The 16,866-nt window shown below is 46.5% G+C and overlaps 1 protein-coding gene across 1 annotated transcript in view; it reads left to right on the top strand.

Annotated features, from left to right (window-relative positions):
* Positions 1-254: 254 nt before the first annotated feature.
* The window catches only part of CMTM4 (CKLF like MARVEL transmembrane domain containing 4), a 36,271-nt gene continuing 19,659 nt past the window's right edge, over positions 255-16,866 (top strand). The window contains exon 1 of the mRNA XM_050328204.1: positions 255-440. Within this exon, the coding sequence (XP_050184161.1) occupies positions 255-440 (186 nt within the window). The remainder of the gene's footprint in view (positions 441-16,866) is intronic.

The following is a 16,866-nucleotide window of genomic DNA, read 5'->3' as shown; positions in this document are numbered from 1 at the left end:
GACCAGCGGAGCCGGGAGCGCCCCCGAGCACTGGGGCAGGGACGGCGGGCAGGGCTCCGGGACATCGCTCCGCTCCGGGGCACCCCCGGGCACCGCTCGGCTGCTCCCGCCGCCCCGGACCCCGCCCCGCCCGGCCGCGGGGCACGGCGGCAGCGCCCGGGCCCGCCCGGCCCGGCTCGGCCCGGCCATGCAGCGCCCGCGGCCGTAGCTGAGCGCGGCGCTGGGCCGGGCCCGGCCCCGGCGGCCCCGGCACCATGAGGAACGGCGAGGACCTGGAGGGCTTCGACGGCGAGGCGTCCAGCGCCTCCATGATCTCGGCCGCCAGCAGCCCCTACCAGCCCACCACAGAGCCCGTCAGCCAGCGCCGCGGGCTGGGCGGCCTGCGCTGCGACCTGGACTACCTGCGGGGCACCCTGGGCAGGATGAAGGTGGCCGAGGTGGTGAGTACGGCCCTGGGACCGGGCACTTGGGCAGGGGCGAGGTGGCCGAGGGGGTGAGTGCGGCCCGGGCGGGTCGGTCCGGCCGGCCCAGCCGCGGGTCCGGGGTGCGGGTGCAGGTCCGGGGTGCGGGGCAGGTCCAGGGTGCGGGGGCAGGTCCGGGGTGCAGGGAGCGTCGGGCGCCGCGGGGCAGGCGCGCGCCGGTGCGACCGTGACCTCCCGTGGGTGCCCGTGGGTGCCCGTGGTGACGGGCGGGTTTCACGGACCCGCCGCCGCCGCCGAGGTCGTGCAGGGTAAGGAACTGCAGAGACAACTTCTCAGCAGTAAATACGGACCCTTCTGTCACTGTGGAGGGGCTCGCGGTGTCCGGAGCCCTGCCCGGTGAGGGTCCCCTCGGCGGGCACGGGCGGATCCGCTTGGAGCTGCCACGGCACTCCCATCCCTGCTGCCGTGACGGGCTGCACCGAGCAAAAGGAAATAAACCGTAAAAAAACCCCGCGCTCGTATTGTGAAATGAGACGTGAGCTGTGCTCGTTCTGTACTTTGGGACACCTGAGCCGCTCAGGTCGATGGAGCCCCCGCGGGTCTGGGAGCGGTGAAAGGTGCAGTAACACCCGAGCGTTCGGCGGTTTTCCTGGTGCTGATGCTGATGTTTGCCTTCATCTGATCCGCTTGCAAAGTCACTTTGATGTTCATATTTTTCAAACCAACAAATGTGTTGTTCGGGATATTTGAAAATAGGTGTTTCATGAAAATGGCAGTAAGTTCGAAATAAATTTTTAAGTATTTTCTTGCAGTTTTAACTTAAAATGGATGAGGTCTTTGAGGACTGTGATGGCAGAAAGATTTTAATATTTCATACGTGTAACTCCAGCGTTTAAAACCACAGCTGGTTAGCACAAGGCAGAGCTTGCACATGCAGGTTTGGTGTAAAACACACTGAAAGTATCCTTGCTTCAGCTGTGCCACGAGGTTATAGGGGACTGTGGTGATGAATGTGGGATCAGTTTTTATGAATGCCTAGTCAAATCCAGGTTCTGGAAGTGTGATTTGTTTTCTCCTCGTCTCCTCAGTGGAGAACAGAATCTGTGGTGTGCAAGTGGTAGCACCGAGCGTGTTACCCAGTAGTCAAACAACAGGGAACAGCAGTGTTTGCATTGTGTGTGTTCAGGACTGGAGCCAAAGGATCTGTCATCACTGTGCAACATCTACCTGTCTTTGAACTGTGAAAAACTGGCCATGTGGTAGAAATCCTGGGGTGGTGCTGCCTAATACACTGAAATAATCTGCCCTGGGGATTTTTGTTTCAGTTCCTACTGCAGATCCTTTCTGTAGTACACTAATAACTGTGGCAAGTCATGTTGAAAACCTGTCATTAAAATGAGCAGTTACTGATTGTAAGTGAATCCTTTATTGTTAAACTCTGACTTGCTTGGAACAGATTCCAAAGATACGTGGAGCAGACCTCGTAAGTGATGTAAAGAAAGATGAAGGGGAAACCACAGTGTGCTGGAGTTACAGAGGTTTTCTTCTCTTTGGGCTAAGACTTTGGTGCTCCCAGGGCATTGTTAGGAAGATGATAAGTGCAGAGCAGTGCCTTCAGGGGGACTGAGTCATGTTTTGTGCCCTGTTGTTAAAGTGACCTGAGCTATTGCACGCGGTTCCTATGGAGTGGATGAGTCCAGAGGGTGAGAAGTTAATGAAAAATTAAATTAACTACTGCAAGGTGGAAGCCTGTGCACCATCTCAACACCCTTAGTTTCTGCACAGTTGTTCTCAAAAGCAGCTCCATCATTTCCTGGTAAGGACTGGTAGAGCAGCAAACCATTAGAAAACTGAGCAGTGCTGGAAAAGAAAGAAGAGGGAGCACATTCCACAGTTACTTCTTTGCCAAGTATAATTATTTTAATTATAATGTTTGATACCTTTGCAAAAATACTGTGTAGGAACGGAAATGTATCAAAGTCCATTGTGTAGAACTCTATCTCTTAAGAACAAGGAGGAACTCCCTTTGTTGCACACAAAGAAAAAAAGACAAGTATTGGTTGGGATAAAAGGGCTCTAAATATATTCTAGTAAAAAGAATGTTACAGGAAAGATTACAATGCATGTGCTTCATTTAGCATCAGGATTTGTCTTAAAATACATACATGATTGGCAGGCAAAAGTATCAGCTCAAGGCAAACACTGCAGTTTGTTCTAATCTTGGGTTGAAGGGTTTTCCACAAACTGGCCAGTGCTGCTGTGTGGGGAGGATTACTCTTGGGCACTGTGGCTTGGATGGCTCTTCTTCCAGATGCTCGTGTTGGCTGTCAGAAGGGGAAGGGACAGGGAGTGGGGGAAATCCACATCACTGAAAATAGGTATAGGAAAATAGGTGTAGGGTTCTATTCCTTGTTGTAGGTTTCTCTTTATTGATTCAAATGAAGGAGCTGTTACAAGAGGGAAAGCATGGCATTTGAGGTGTATGGAGTAATTTAAGTGCTACTGGAGGGGACAGCAGTTTAAACTCATTTATTAACATTTCAACAGAATATGCCCTGAACTGTCCTTTCAAGGGGCACCAACATAATGGGTTGTAATAATATTTCATGTGTAGTGTTGTGCAGCTCATTTCTGAGCCTGGTTTTGGCTTGCTTTCCCTTGACTCCCAGGAAAGGTTGAACAGCATTCTGGTTTTTGTTCAGATTGGATCTGCAGACCAAGAAAACTCTATGATTCAGGGCTTCTTACTCCTCTTCATGGCCCAGCTGAGCAGTTCATAGTCCTTGGATCTGCCTGCCAGTGGTCAGTGATAGCAGTGTGAGGGAATGAGGGAAGGGGCCACGTGGAACAGCTTAGTGTTGAACCATTTCCCTCTTTTTGAAAATGTTGTATTTTCAAAATACAAGGTAGGTGAGCTTTTTGAGAAGGAGCTCTCCTGGCTGTATCCTACTGCTCTGTTGAAATAGTTGTGTGTGTGTTTGTTGGGATGTGTGAGGAAACATCTGCTGGCACTGGGCATGCAGCCTCTGAAAGCAGCAGCCTGGAGGGAGATGGTGAGTGTTGGACCATCTCAGAAAAGAAATGTTCAGGGCCCTGGGCTGGCTGAGACACCTGGTGGGGGTCACTGGACAGGTGGGAAGTGAACAACACAAAGGGAAATGAAGGGTGGGGAAGACTAAAAGTAGCTTGGAGCTCTCATGTTTGTTCTGTGCCTTTTTATTTTGTTTTAATGAGAGTCTGAACTGAAAGTCAGGTAGAAGCCAGTCCACTTGTGTGCTGGCCAGAGATGTTTTTGCCTTTGGGGAAATTATCTCAGCTGACTTTCCAGCATTTAAATGGAGTAGTAGCTTCCCTGTGGAAGGTGTGAGAGAGCAGACAGCTGCCCTTGGGGAGCAGAGCAGGAATGCTATTTAGAGTTTATTCTCATTAGTCTTCTGGCATGAATTTGTTTCTCATGCTTTTGATGGCTTTAATACTTCCCATGGAGACTATTGTGCAATAATCAAATGGATATCACTGGAACTTTGCTATGAATATCCTCAAATTATTTCTTTTATTTCAGTACTTTTCCCCCATTCCCTTGAATTTCCTAAGGACAGTCCCTCTCTTTCCTTAGTGGTCTTGTTGAAGAAAGGAATCAGGAGGGGCCCACTGCTGCCATCCAGAAGAGATGGGCTGGTTGGCAGGTACCTCCTTTTGCTGGGAAGTTTCACTTTAGATGAGACTGATTTCTTTTTTTTCCCCACCTCTTCATTTTAGTTTTCAGCTTTTCTAAATACATTATTGTTTTTTCCTTGATTGTTGTAATTCTGCACCTTCAAGGACCTCAATGTCATTAAAAATTGGGTCTAGATGTATTTCCCACTGGAATTGCCAGGGTGACTCATGAGAATATTCCCTGCTGCTCAGCTTCTCTGGGAGCTGTAGCTCCGGGTGGGCTGTTCTGAGGACACCACGTGAGTTCTGAGGAAGCCAGGCAGGATCCTGCTGGGAGTCCCGTTGGTTCTCACCAGGATCCTGCCAGGTTTGCACAGACACTTGATTTGAGGTAACGTTTATCACCTCTGACAGCTGGGCCAGCTGATGGGAAAGGTGGTCCTGGCCAGTGCCTGCAGTGGTGGGGTTAGGGATGGTTGAAGTGGAGCAGTGGTGGGGTTAGGAATGGTTGAAGTGGAGCAGTGGTGGGGTTAGGAATGGTTGAAGTGGAGCAGTGGTGGGGTTAGGAATGGTTTATCTGGAGCAGTGGTGGGGTTAGGGATGGTTGAAGTGGAGCAGTGGTGGGGTTAGGAATGGTTTAAGTGGAGCAGTGGTAGGGTTAGGGATGGTTGAAGTGGAGCAGTGGTGGGGTTAGGGATGGTTGAAGTGGAGCAGTGGTGGGGTTAGGAATGGTTGAAGTGGAGCAGTGGTGGGGTTAGGGATGGTTGAAGTGGAGCAGTGGTGGGGTTAGGGATGGTTGAAGTGGAGCAGTGGTGGGGTTAGGAATGGTTTATCTGGAGCAGTGGTGGGGTTAGGAATGGTTGAAGTGGAGCAGTGGTGGGGTTAGGAATGGTTGAAGTGGAGCAGTGGTGGGGTTAGGAATGGTTGAAGTGGAGCAGTGGCATCACAGAGCAGCCTCCTGGTGGAAGGAGCAAAAGGGCAAACCTGTAGCCTGTATGTGGTGGTTCGTGATGGTTTCTGTGGCTCCCACGGCCCCAGACACTGCTGTCTTCAAGTGTTTGCTCCAAATGCTGCAGAAATCCATCCGAGATTCCTTTTAAAGAAGATAATTCTGCAGCCTGGGAGGTCTGTGAGCTGCTGCTGAGTGCCCTGGGAAGGATCACTCCGTGCCTGCTCTCGTCCTGTTGTCTGTAGGAGATGATGTTGCCTGTCAGGGGAGGCAGGAGTCTGAGCTGAGTGAAAGCTGGTGGGAATAACAGTTCATATGTTCACAGTTTTCAGAATAAAAAGTTCCATCTTCATTGGTGGAGAGTTGGAAAAAGTTGTTTTGTGGCTTACTGTCATTACACATTTCCAGATTCACAAGTTGGTTGCTGAGGCCAGGACTACAATAAAACTCTTTGCTATCAGGTTCTGTTGCAGTGAAGAAAACAAAAATTCAAAAGCCAGCAATACACCTTTGCATGGCTTATAAGGCTATTGAGAATTCTCATTGTTAATTATATTAGAAAATTAGAGTAATAACATCTATGTTCCAAGCAGTAAGCTAATTGCTAACTGGTAGAATCTGGTTGAAAGCTACTATGAAGTGTTCAGTAATCTCATATTTAATTATCTCTGCCTTCTGGTGCCTGTTACGACCCACCCCAGAAAGGGGGGGTAACCCAGGTTCTTATTAATAAATCCCTTGGGGTGGATTAGAGTGAAAACACACTGAATAATCGGTGTTTGAAACCTTATATATGTAGGGTTCATTTTAGAGCAGTTTTGTTTCACAGGTAAACAGGTATGTTGCCATTTTGGGTGTTATCATCTGTATCTCATCTGTATGGCACAAAGATAACCTTTGGGGGAAATGCATAAGGGAGAGAGAGGAAAGGCAGGAGAAGGGGAGGGAGAGAAAAGATGAGGGTGCAAAGACGTTCACAGTCACTGTGCACGGGGTCTGGGGATGGAACTGGGCAGGTGCAGCTTCCCTGTCTGTCAGCTGGGGGTGGGGAGGGAAGCCCCCACACTCAAAGCAGTCAGGAGTTGTTCTGTCCATGGACTGTGTCCCAGACCATGCCACGAGCCCCCAGGGTCTCCTGGCCTGGGAATCCCGGCTGCTCTCTGGGAATCCCGGCTGCTCTCTGGGAATCCCGGCTGCTCTCTGGGAATCACAGCTCCGCTTGCCTTCCCAGGGCTCGGCACCTTCAGCAGCGCTGGCAGTGGGGATGGGTCCAGCTGCCTCTGCCCAGCCTGCAGAAGTCTCCTGGCAATCCTAGAATGTGTAAATCATTAACCATTTCAGTCTCACAGGGCCTTCAGCTCAGCAGCTCACTCTGATCGCGGGTGGAGGGGAGGATTAGATGGAGCCCCCAAGCTCCATTGTGGGGCATGTCTGACTTGGTCCATTGCCCTGGCTCTCCCAGCATTGTGATTCCTGGCTGGGAATGGTGGCTGGAGCAGGGAGCTGGGTGCATTCTGTAAATCAGAAAAGTTGCCAGCTGGCTGCTGAATCAGTGTGAGTAAATTGAGATTGCTTTTGCGCTGGGTACTGTGAAGTTTGGTTTTGTGTAAGTGGGTGTTAACTGAGCTGCAGGGATTGGGGTGTGTGTGACAGAGGGCAGTAGGACGTGGTGGCTGGGTCAGCTCAGGGCAGTCAGGCCGTGGGTCCTGCATGTGAAGCTCTGGGTGAAGGCAGAGCACTGCAGGACATGTCTGAGCTCCTAGGGCAGCTTTGGGGTCCAGGCAGCCCTGTGCCTGCCCTTTTTATGCACAGCTTTCACCTTAAAGTTAGCTTTTGTCCATTTATTCTGCACTTTGGAGGTACTCACCTCGTTTTTGGTGTGAACTCAGTTCTAGCAAATGTACAGATAGATATCTGTTCTTGTGCTGACATTGCCACTCCCATTCCTGCTCCTTCCTCCTCGGGCATTTGAGGCAGTGTCTGCCCTCAACCTTCACGTTGCTGCCCAGGGCAAGACAGAGTGATTTGGACTCTGCTCTTGGGACTGTGGAGATGCCCTTCCTGCACCACCATCTGACTGAGGGGATGGTTTCTCTCAGCAGGAGGGACCTTTCAGGTGTGTCTTACCCGTGTGGTTGATATGTCACTTTTCAAGCCTCCTCTTTCATCCTAGGATTGCGTTGGTAATTTACAGTCATTCTGTGATTAACTGTGTCGTCCTTCTTTTATTCCCTTATAGTTTCCAAACAATGAATGAGTGTTTATGTAAGAAATCCCTGTGATTTTTGTGTGTCATATACTGAGCTGTGATTCTCACTGATATTTGTTTTAAGATGATGCTGAGTGTGACAGCAGGTACAGGTGATCTTTGGCATTTGACCTTAGAAAAAGGCTGTTATAGTAGTGTATTAAAAGGATCACATTTATAATGCACAAATATGCTTAGAAATCTTCTGGAGGTAACCTTTGTCCCTTCAGTGTCTCTGAAACTCTTGATTTCCCTTCAGAAAGGTTTCTCTTTAAAGGTTGTGGCTCTGCTTTGCTGTGTGGTATTTTTATCCTGCCATTTGCCAGGGAAGAATGAGGAGATTATTTTGTTTGGCTTGGCTTTTTATTGTTTCTGTGTACAACTAAAGAAATGACTGTGGTTGTCTTCCCATAGAAAGGTGCTTAGGTTTTGGTTTCTTTCATGATGTCTCTTAACTCCCATCTGGCCACGGGCTGGTGTCCTGCTGTCAGTAAACTCCGAATTCCTGGTAGAAATTTTTCTCTAAAATGGTGGAATGTTTTAAATTCTGCATTCAGAAGGAAGTTCTGTTATTTCTGTCCAAAGTATGCTGTATTTTTTTCCTCCCACTATGAACCAGTGTAATGGTAATAGATGCACTCCACTAATCTGGTTCTAATGGTATTAATATTTGGAAAGTTCCCTTCATCGCTTGTAATTTTTCTGGTAATGTCCTCTGTTGATGAGGCTTTGATTTAATTGTCATCTTGAGATAAGAAGACAAGGACCAGAAATGTAAGAGGTTGGTTTTGCTTGTAAACATAACCAGTATAGGAAGAATCTGTGACTTATGAGAGTGGACACACTGTTCTGTCAAATCAACTTGCACCCTTTTCAACAGCCAGTGCTCCAAATTGCATTTCAGAAACATCTGCCTAGACCTCAACAGATAATGTTGTACTGAAATTTTGTATACAAAGAGAAGCAGGTGCACCATGAAGAGGCATTTCAGCAGTGGCTCAGCTGCTGGTCCTCTGTGCTGGTAGAGGTGGCCACTTATTAGAGCTGCATTAAAAAAATACTTTCTGGTTTAAACCAAAAGTCACCCAATTCTCAGATGATTTGTGGAGTCAGTTGCTTCCAAAACATGGAAATAATGTTTAGGTTTCTCTGGAACTTGGATCATCAGCTCTAGGAGGGGGTTAGAAGAGAAGCAGAGGGTGGACAACACCAACTTGTAGAATAGGTGCAAGAACATACACTCATGAGGAGAGAAAAGATGGGTCAGAAATAGGACTGACTATGGGCAAAGAGGTGTTAGAGCTGGTGTAGTCCTAACAGTGCCTAAGGTGAGTTCAGGTAAGCAGAGGAGCTTGTGCTGTTCTAATCTCACTCAGTGCAAATTAAGGTGGGAGCTGTACCTCAAGAGTGTCAGCTTTCTGACTGGTGTGCTTAATGAATTGTAATTAAGGCTCTGCTGTTAATGCCTTAGCTTGGGGAAGAAGTGTTTTTACCCAGACATGTTTCAGTATGATCTGCAAGTTAAACTTTTTTTGAATGGAGCTTGATATTCAGGTGCTGATGCTTGACAAGTCTTTAAACAGCTTGTGTGTACACTGACAGTGTTCAGGCTGAAGGGGAGCTGAACTGGTCTGTGGTTGTTCCCTTCCTTTCAGGACAGTTTAGAAGCCCAATATCCATCTCTGTGCCCAGTGCAGGAACACGTCCCGTGCTGTGTCTGGAGCTGCACGTGGTGATGCTTCTGCTGTGACTCCCACTGACGCCAAACCTTGTTATTTTCAGACTGTAAATGTGCCAGTGATACAGCACTGCTCAGAACAGGTCTGGCAGGTTTTTTCCAAATTACTTTCTGAATTGACTACAACCATTTCCATATTAGGAAGTTTCTCTACTTTTGTACATTTTTTAACTGAAATACTCATGCAAGAAAGCAACGAGCGTGGTTGGGAATATTATGAAATGCTTAAACTCCACAAGTCTTTCATAAGCTCGAGTAACTTCTGTCTTAGGAAATTATTTTCATGCTAGAAGCTGACAATGCCACTTGAATATTGTGAATAAGTTTAGTTGTTTGATCACGTGCTCTCCTAAAAGACACTAATTGTTGCATTTAGAAACTTTTTATCAAATGTAGATGAAACCTTTTATTAAGCACTTAAAAGTGTTCCTAAGTGATGTCCTATCAAATGTGGGTTATTTTGGGAGAGGTGCAGTTCCACAGTCCCAGGAGCCCTGGGGTGCTGAGTCCCTGCAGTTGCCGGTGGCTGTGCAGTGGGGAGCAGTGCTGAGCAGGTGAGGGCAGAGGCTTTTGGGGTGTTCCCACCCTTTCCAGCCCTGCCTGGTTTGTTTGCAGTCTGCAGAGCCGTTCTGGAGTTACAAACCCCGAGGAGGTGCACTGGCAGTTGTGCAGTGAGGTTTGGGAGCTGTCTCCTTTGCCTGGGTCCCTGCTGTGTGTCCCTTGGGACCCTGCACACAGGGCTGGGGTTTCTCGTGTTCCCAGGACAGCTGGCAGGGCTCTTCCATCTGCTGGCCTGCACCTCTTTTCTTAACATTCTCTTTGACCAGCATGTCTAGACTCTTTTTGCCTTTTAAGGCATGGCATCTAAGGGAGCCTCGGGATTGCAATCTTGGGAACGTTGGGATTGCAAGGACATTTTGCACCATTTCCTTCCAACAAAAACCCAAAAAACTTTACGGATTCATCAGGACTACTTGAAGTTCTTGATTGTTTTCTCATTAAAATTCCTTTCTTGTTTTAGTATTTGTGGGATGTTTGATGTTTACTCATAATTTGGCTTAAATGGGGTTTTAAAGGGTACACACTGATTCTGATAGTGTTAAAATAGAACTGGCACTTTTTAAAAGAGGCTTGTTAAACTAGAGGCTGTGCAGATCAAATACTTGACAAATTGTATGAGTACACATTTACTTCTTAAAACTAACACATCAATTAATTTATCTGACTGCTTGTTAGCAGATTTTCAGTCCTGTATTTTAATATTGTTTTGACTAGCCAGGTTTCCAGCACAGGCTGGGCTGTGAACGGGAACACAAAGCCAGATCAGAAGTGTTGATATTTCTCTGTTTTTAAGAGCTGAGTGGAGAATTCTCGTGAATAAAGCAAGAGCTTTTTTTTAATTATTATTTTATTTAAAAATCATACAGACACAATCACAGTGCAGCCTCAGAACAAAACAGGATCACTGTATTTACCTATTTTGGTTAAATAGCAAAGATGTGATGGGTTATGAGTTCTCATGACTTGATTTAATAGAAGATGCCAGGAAATGGACTGGAGGGGACACTTCACTCTTGCTGGAGGGTTGGGGATGGCAAGTTGGGTGTTGTACAGGGAGGTGCCTCTCCTGCACACGAGCATCCCACATAGTTGGTATCAACCAGCTCCTAAATGCTGATGCAAAGCTGGTGACTCCAGGGACTTCAGTGACATGATGAAATCAGTCTGTAAGAGTAACAAGAATTGCCAAGGGTTTTCAAGGAAGCTGTTTTTCGCTCTGCCTTCGTTACTAACTTGAACTCAGTAGTTAAGCAACATTTATTCCCCATTTTACTACCTACAGTCAGTTTTTACTCTGTGTTACTGTTGTAGGACTAGCAGCAAATGGGGCTAATGGCAAAATAATTTATTCTCCTTTCTGCCCCCACTACTTGCAGCAGTGGCTGAGGAAGATGCAGATGACTAAATGTATACAAAATTATATTCAGTGCAGCACCCAATGCATGATGGGTTTTTTGCCCTATTTTTCCCTATCTTGTCTAAGAACACGAACTGCAAATGCTGATCAAATTGTGCTGAAATTGGACTTGAAGAAACTGAGTTGGGTGGTCTTACTGTATAAGAACTTCCCCTCATGTGTGATGTGCAGGGTGTAATTATGGTTTTCACCAGCACACCGGGGCTCTGTTTTTCCCGTGTGACCTTTGGGAGCTGCAGCTGCCTCTGAGGAACCTGCCACGTCTCTCACTGTCAGACAGACGAGCTTGTGGTGTTTGGGAATCAGAGGTGGCTGTAAAAAACTGTGCCTGCAGATGTCTGTCAAAGGGACAGAGACAGTGGATGGGAGGATTAAGCCTCAAATATCAGGATATGGTGAAAAGGGAAGAACCATCTGCTTGCTCTGGTTGTGTGATGAGCGCTCACTGGAGCCACTGGCACAGCTCAGTGTGCTGCAGGGACAGAGGAAACCTTCCCATTCATGAGCTCTGCATTTCACTGGATTGCTTGGGCATGAAGTGATTAATGCAACATGTGAATGAGCAAGTTAGGACCGTGGAACTGGGTATGTTGGGGTTCTGTTCATTGCTGTCTTGAAGGACCTGCTGCTTATGAAAATACTTTGATTTATGCTACACATGAATTGTAGTTTCTGGAGGCACAGGTTCCTGTGGAGAGGAACTGGTGGGAGAAACCAGTTTTGTTTTGCATGTTTTGCTTGCCTTTGTTTAAAGGATGGCTCTACATGGGCTTCAGATGAACCTTCCTGTAGGACGGAGTTGCTAAAAATTAACTACTGGTGGTCTTTTGTTTATGGAACAGGTGGCATGTTTCATGCTTTTTTTGTCTACTCTGGAAGGTATGTTTGAATGACCTTCAGGATTCTGTGAGGAAACATCATGTGCCTAAAACAAATAAATTCCTCTCTGCAATGTGCCTTGGCTTCAGATTCTGTGCTGTGGTTCTTTTGGTCATCTGCTTGTTGGATAAAACCTGAAATACATGTAAATCAGAGTGAGATTTTGTTTGGGTTCTGTTTGTTTGATTGGGGTTTTTTTTGTTAGGAAGAATTATGTTTTTTCTGTTAAAACCTGCCATGTGTTTAATGATATTTGAAGTGGAGTTGGTTTTACATTTATCTAGCAGATAAGAATGTTGTATAAGTGTGTCCAAGCAATAAGTGAAACGCTGTACTAGTGCATAGTTGGCAGGAAATAAGTCACCACCTCGTGTCTGTAGCTTTTTTTTTTTTTTTTTCCCTAGATCCTGTGATTAAACCCACTTTTAAAATCGGTGCATTTCTGTTGTAGCCAACTGAGAATCTCTTCTGTTCACTTCAGTCCAGTTAACTGTTCTGGTTTGTAGAATAAGCCTCAGTTTGGTGTCCTTAGTGTTTCAAAACAACTCTCATGCTGTTGTGGGAGCTTTGGGTGTTGCTTACCCTCCTTCTCAAACGCTGACCCTTTCTCCCAGTGAGCCTCAAACTGTTCCTGGGCTCAGCAGTTTGTTCTGTGTTTAGAATTGGTCTTTTGCCTAAATTGAGAGGCAGTAGCTGAATCTTTAAGGATTATAGAAAACTGCTGGAGGTGGCTAAAGATCAGCTAATTTAGTAAAGATTCCACAATATTTAATGTGCTGAAGTCCTGCCATGTTATAGCCAAATGTGAACTAAGAAGTAATGAACACTTTGCAGCCACATGTAAAACACCAGAGGGGCAACGAAGAACTGAAATCCAGATTTTTGGCTGTTCCTTCTATCATTGCCACCAAAACTGGGTGAGAGGTGGACTGGGAGGCCTGGTTGAATTTCTGTGGATTTGTTCAGTGCTGTGTTTGTGCCATCCCAATGCAGTTCAGTTCATCCAGGGTGCTGAATCAGGGATGGTGCTTTTCCCTCTCTGGTAACGCTTGTTTTCCTAAACTTTCTATTTTGTAAGAAAAGTTCAATGCTCCTTTGGTGATTTAAGGCTCCTTGCAGTCCTATTACCAGAGTTAATAACACATTTCATTTAGTCTTGAGGATGCAGGCTGGGAGCAGGCAGGAAATCAGTCATTCTCCTGCTTAGGGTAAAGGATGGTTTCCTGCTGCAGGAGCAGGACTGGGTTTAAGCCATATGATCCCAAATATTCAGATCTGTGCCAGCTGTTTCAGATGTGGGAAATGCTTGTGCTTTGCAAGGAATGAGACCCACTTGGTTTCATGCATAAAGTAGGGTCTGCTGGGCCAAGTAAATGAGAACAATAAATCTCGATTTTAATTCAAGAAAGTTCAGTGTCTTCAGATACTTTAAGTGGTGTGAAAGCAATATATTTCTTCCCTAGTTTCTGCATGTGTATTCTGCTGCACCATTAATTTAAACAGTCTGGATGTAAAAATGTCTTGGTAGCGTGACATTCTTCCTAAAATTCAGTGGGTGTTTTTCAGGCAGAAAAAATGCTGACCATTTTGTGGTTTTTTGGAAATCAGGCATAATTATGTCATTTAACCACACAATAAGGCTTTTCTGTGGTAATGTTTTAGATAAACAGGAAAACTCATTTTTTACTTTGTTTTCATTGCAGAACTGTCTTTTATTTTGAGTGCAAAGCTCTTTGATTATTTTCTTCAAAAATATAACACAGCATATTCTGACAGGAAAAATACACTGTTAGCAACCTCCTAAAAGCTCTTTTTTCAGGGTTGGTGCCTGTCACAACACATTTTCTCCATTCTGGGGAAGTTTGGTGTTTTATGTCTGATGTGCCTGTGCTGCCAAGAAAGCGATGTAAATATGAGCCATTTACACAGCCCCGAGGCAGATGATTTCTTCATTAAGGACCCTTCTCCAGGGGAATTTGCAGGAAAGCTGAGATGGATCCAGTCATGGTAGCAGTCTAATGTGGCTGACTTTAGGGACATTGGATCCCTGTGTAGAGGCTCTCTTTTAGGAATTCCATGGCCCCAGATTGTGGGCTCTTCCTCCCGTTCCAGCCAGGGGCTGTTTCTCTCCATGAGCTGCCCTGGGGGCTCAGTGCTGTTTGATACAGAGCCTTGCCCTGTGCCCCAGTGACCTTGGCAGTGCCAAACACCCCAAGCATCACACTGGGGGACAGTTTGCCACTTTGTTCAAGGCTAAAACACAGAAAGTCATTATTGGCAAATACATCTCATCCTTGATCCTCTCCTCGGAGGTTTTTCCTTCTGCCTTTGGTGCTGTGGTGGTGGGAGGTGGTGGGAGAAGGGCAGGAGGTGTTTGCCCTGTCCCAGGGCTGGAGCTGCACTCACACACCGGGCAAAGAGAAACCAAAAGCAAATGTTAAAAAAGAGAAATCCAGTAATAAAAGAGCGCTGTGCAAATCTTAAGGTATTGGAAGAATTAGGGTGAAATAGAAAACTCTCCAAAGTGCTTGGTGTAGAGAAAACCCAGTGGAAAGGTTTGTTTCATCCATCACAGCAAACTGGCTTTCTTGCCTCGGCCTGAGGAAGCTGGAGCCGTGTTATTTGTGGGAGAGAGCAGTAATTCATGTAAGAGGAGATCTCCACCACATTCAGCTTCTCATTTTTCCTTGGTAAACCAACCTTGAAACTTCTGCTTGTGGAAAAACTTGTCAAATCTCATCACCCTGAGCTACGAAAAGACGTGTGATGTGACAGTGGGGGTTTGTCTCCCGTGCTGGACAAATGCCAGCGTTCTGTTGGCCGAGGCCTGTGCTCTGATACGATGCCGTACGGGTCTTTGGTTCTCTGATTTTTTTAGCTAGTGTTGGAACTGCAGTGGTAGGAGGCAGACACAGGATCCTGGATCCCGGTTTTGTGAGTGTTGCAAAGCAAGGGCAGAGCTCCAGCAGCTGGGGAGGGGAGGGTTTTCTCTGGTATAGCTTTGTGCCTCAGTCACCTGGGGCAGTGCCACTCTGCATGGAGCCTGGGGGCTTCCCTGCTCCTTCCTTGCTCTCCTGGGTAGTACCAGTTTTATCTTGGGCCTGTGGTGTTGGAGAGGGAAGAGCGTAGGAAGCTCTGGAGAAGCGACTTTTGAGGTCTTTGAGCCTCGGTAAGATGTGAGCTGTGTGTAGATGAGCCTGTTGGGTGGGCAGGGATGGGTGGTCAGACAGGGATGGAGATGAACAGAGGTGAGAAAGAAGGTGTCTTGAGTATGGTTACAGAGATTGTGTGGGAGCAGGAGAAGATCAGCACTGAACCTGCACTGCAGTCCCTCAGAAAACAGCGTGGGGGAGCTGAGCCCGAGCCTGAGTGTTGGTGTGTCTGCAGTTTGCAGTGGGACATCCTGGGGCACCCCAGTCTGCTCTGTGACCTTGTTATAAGGGCTGTCTGGGTGGCAGAATTGTGTTAATCCACTCTCTCATCCATGTACCCTGTCTCATAAATGATTTGTTTCATAAATTTAAAAATACAGAGAAAATAAATGTTAACACATTCTTTTTTTCTTTTTCTTTCCTTTTTTTTTTTTTTCAATGAACTTGCTCGCTGGCTGAGCCGTGACCTTTGACAAACTGCTTTGGCTCAAGTGGCAGCATTTACACAACACTGTCAAGTATTGTAGCTCTCTGAGTAAGTCCTGGGGTTGTAGAATCAACCCCATGTATTTCCCTTTCATTTCATGTGCTCAGAGTGATTTGCTTCTTTATTAAACACAAAATTGGATTCATCTCTGAGGGGATGGTCAGTGAAAGTGGAACTGGTGTGTTTTAATAGCAGACTCATATTACTTGTAGTTAATTGGAAGGATGCTGCTGGCAAGTTCACAAATGTGTAGGAGAACAAGATTATCCTGATGCTTCAAAGAGAAAGTATTTTGTATTGAAGACTGAGATTTGTATTGTGATTAGGGAAAGGGAAGTTTCTGTGAGAGGGCAGCTTTTTTCTGATGCAGTGGTTAATTTGGATTTCATTTGTTCTCATAGCTTTGTTGTAAGACAAATAATGGGCAGGTAACAGAGAGCACTGTGGCACTGGCAGGATGGATAATCCTTGAGAAGGGTGAGATGTATTTTTATTGCAAGGAAAATAGGAACACACTGAGTTGGAATCTTAGTTGAAGTACCCAAGTGTTAGAAGCAGTGTGTGTGGGAGTGTTGTCCCTTCCCTGACTCCCCAGCCAGGAGGTGTTCAGGTGTGCCAGTGCACTCTGTGACCGTGTTCCTGTGGAGTCCCTTATTGTGCACATTCCAAATCTCCATCATCACTAGGGCACTTGAGGTTCTGTCCCAGCCCCTGCTGAGCAGATAACAGACCCCAGAGCACCGTGCCCTGGTGCTCTGTTGTTAAACTGATGACACATCTTTCCTTGCACTGGAAATGCTTTAATTAAGTCAAACCCAAATGTACACAACCAACAAGGGTGTGTCACAGGTAAATGTGTTATATGGTTTCTTAAGGGATAAAATGAACTCCAGAGGTAGAATTGCTCTGGAGTTTATTAATTCCAAGCTTGGGAATATGTAAATACCACGTGATTATGAGAGTTCATTGCTCCAAGTGCCTCTTCAGCTCATAATTAGTTTCTAATGCTGGCTGCAAGAAACCCTTTGATCCATTTTGAGCTTTGGTAGCCACGCTGGGTGTGTTGGCCTTGAAGAAGCAGTGCTGTCTGGTGTGGAGAAGAGTCAGGGTGGGATTTGTGTCAGCAGAACACCAGAGACTCCATCTGCCAGGTCACAGCTGCCCAGCACAGCGACTGGGCTGCCAGGGATTCTGGCTCCTCCAGCCTCCTGTTGGCAGCACAGTTCAGAGCTGCTCATGTTTTGAGAGAATGAACCTACTGTTGTTGGGGCTTGTCCTACAGTATTTCTAGTGAATATTGCAGAACCATTTCTGTTAAAAGAATAAAAGGTTTACAAGTGTCATAACAGATCCGAA

Source organism: Myiozetetes cayanensis, unplaced genomic scaffold, assembly GCF_022539395.1.
Source record: "Myiozetetes cayanensis isolate MyiCay16 unplaced genomic scaffold, myiCay2020 scf38, whole genome shotgun sequence".
Taxonomy (NCBI): Eukaryota; Metazoa; Chordata; class Aves; order Passeriformes; family Tyrannidae; genus Myiozetetes; species Myiozetetes cayanensis.
Note: the sequence above shows the minus strand (reverse complement) of the source record. Positions and strands in the feature narration are given on the sequence as shown.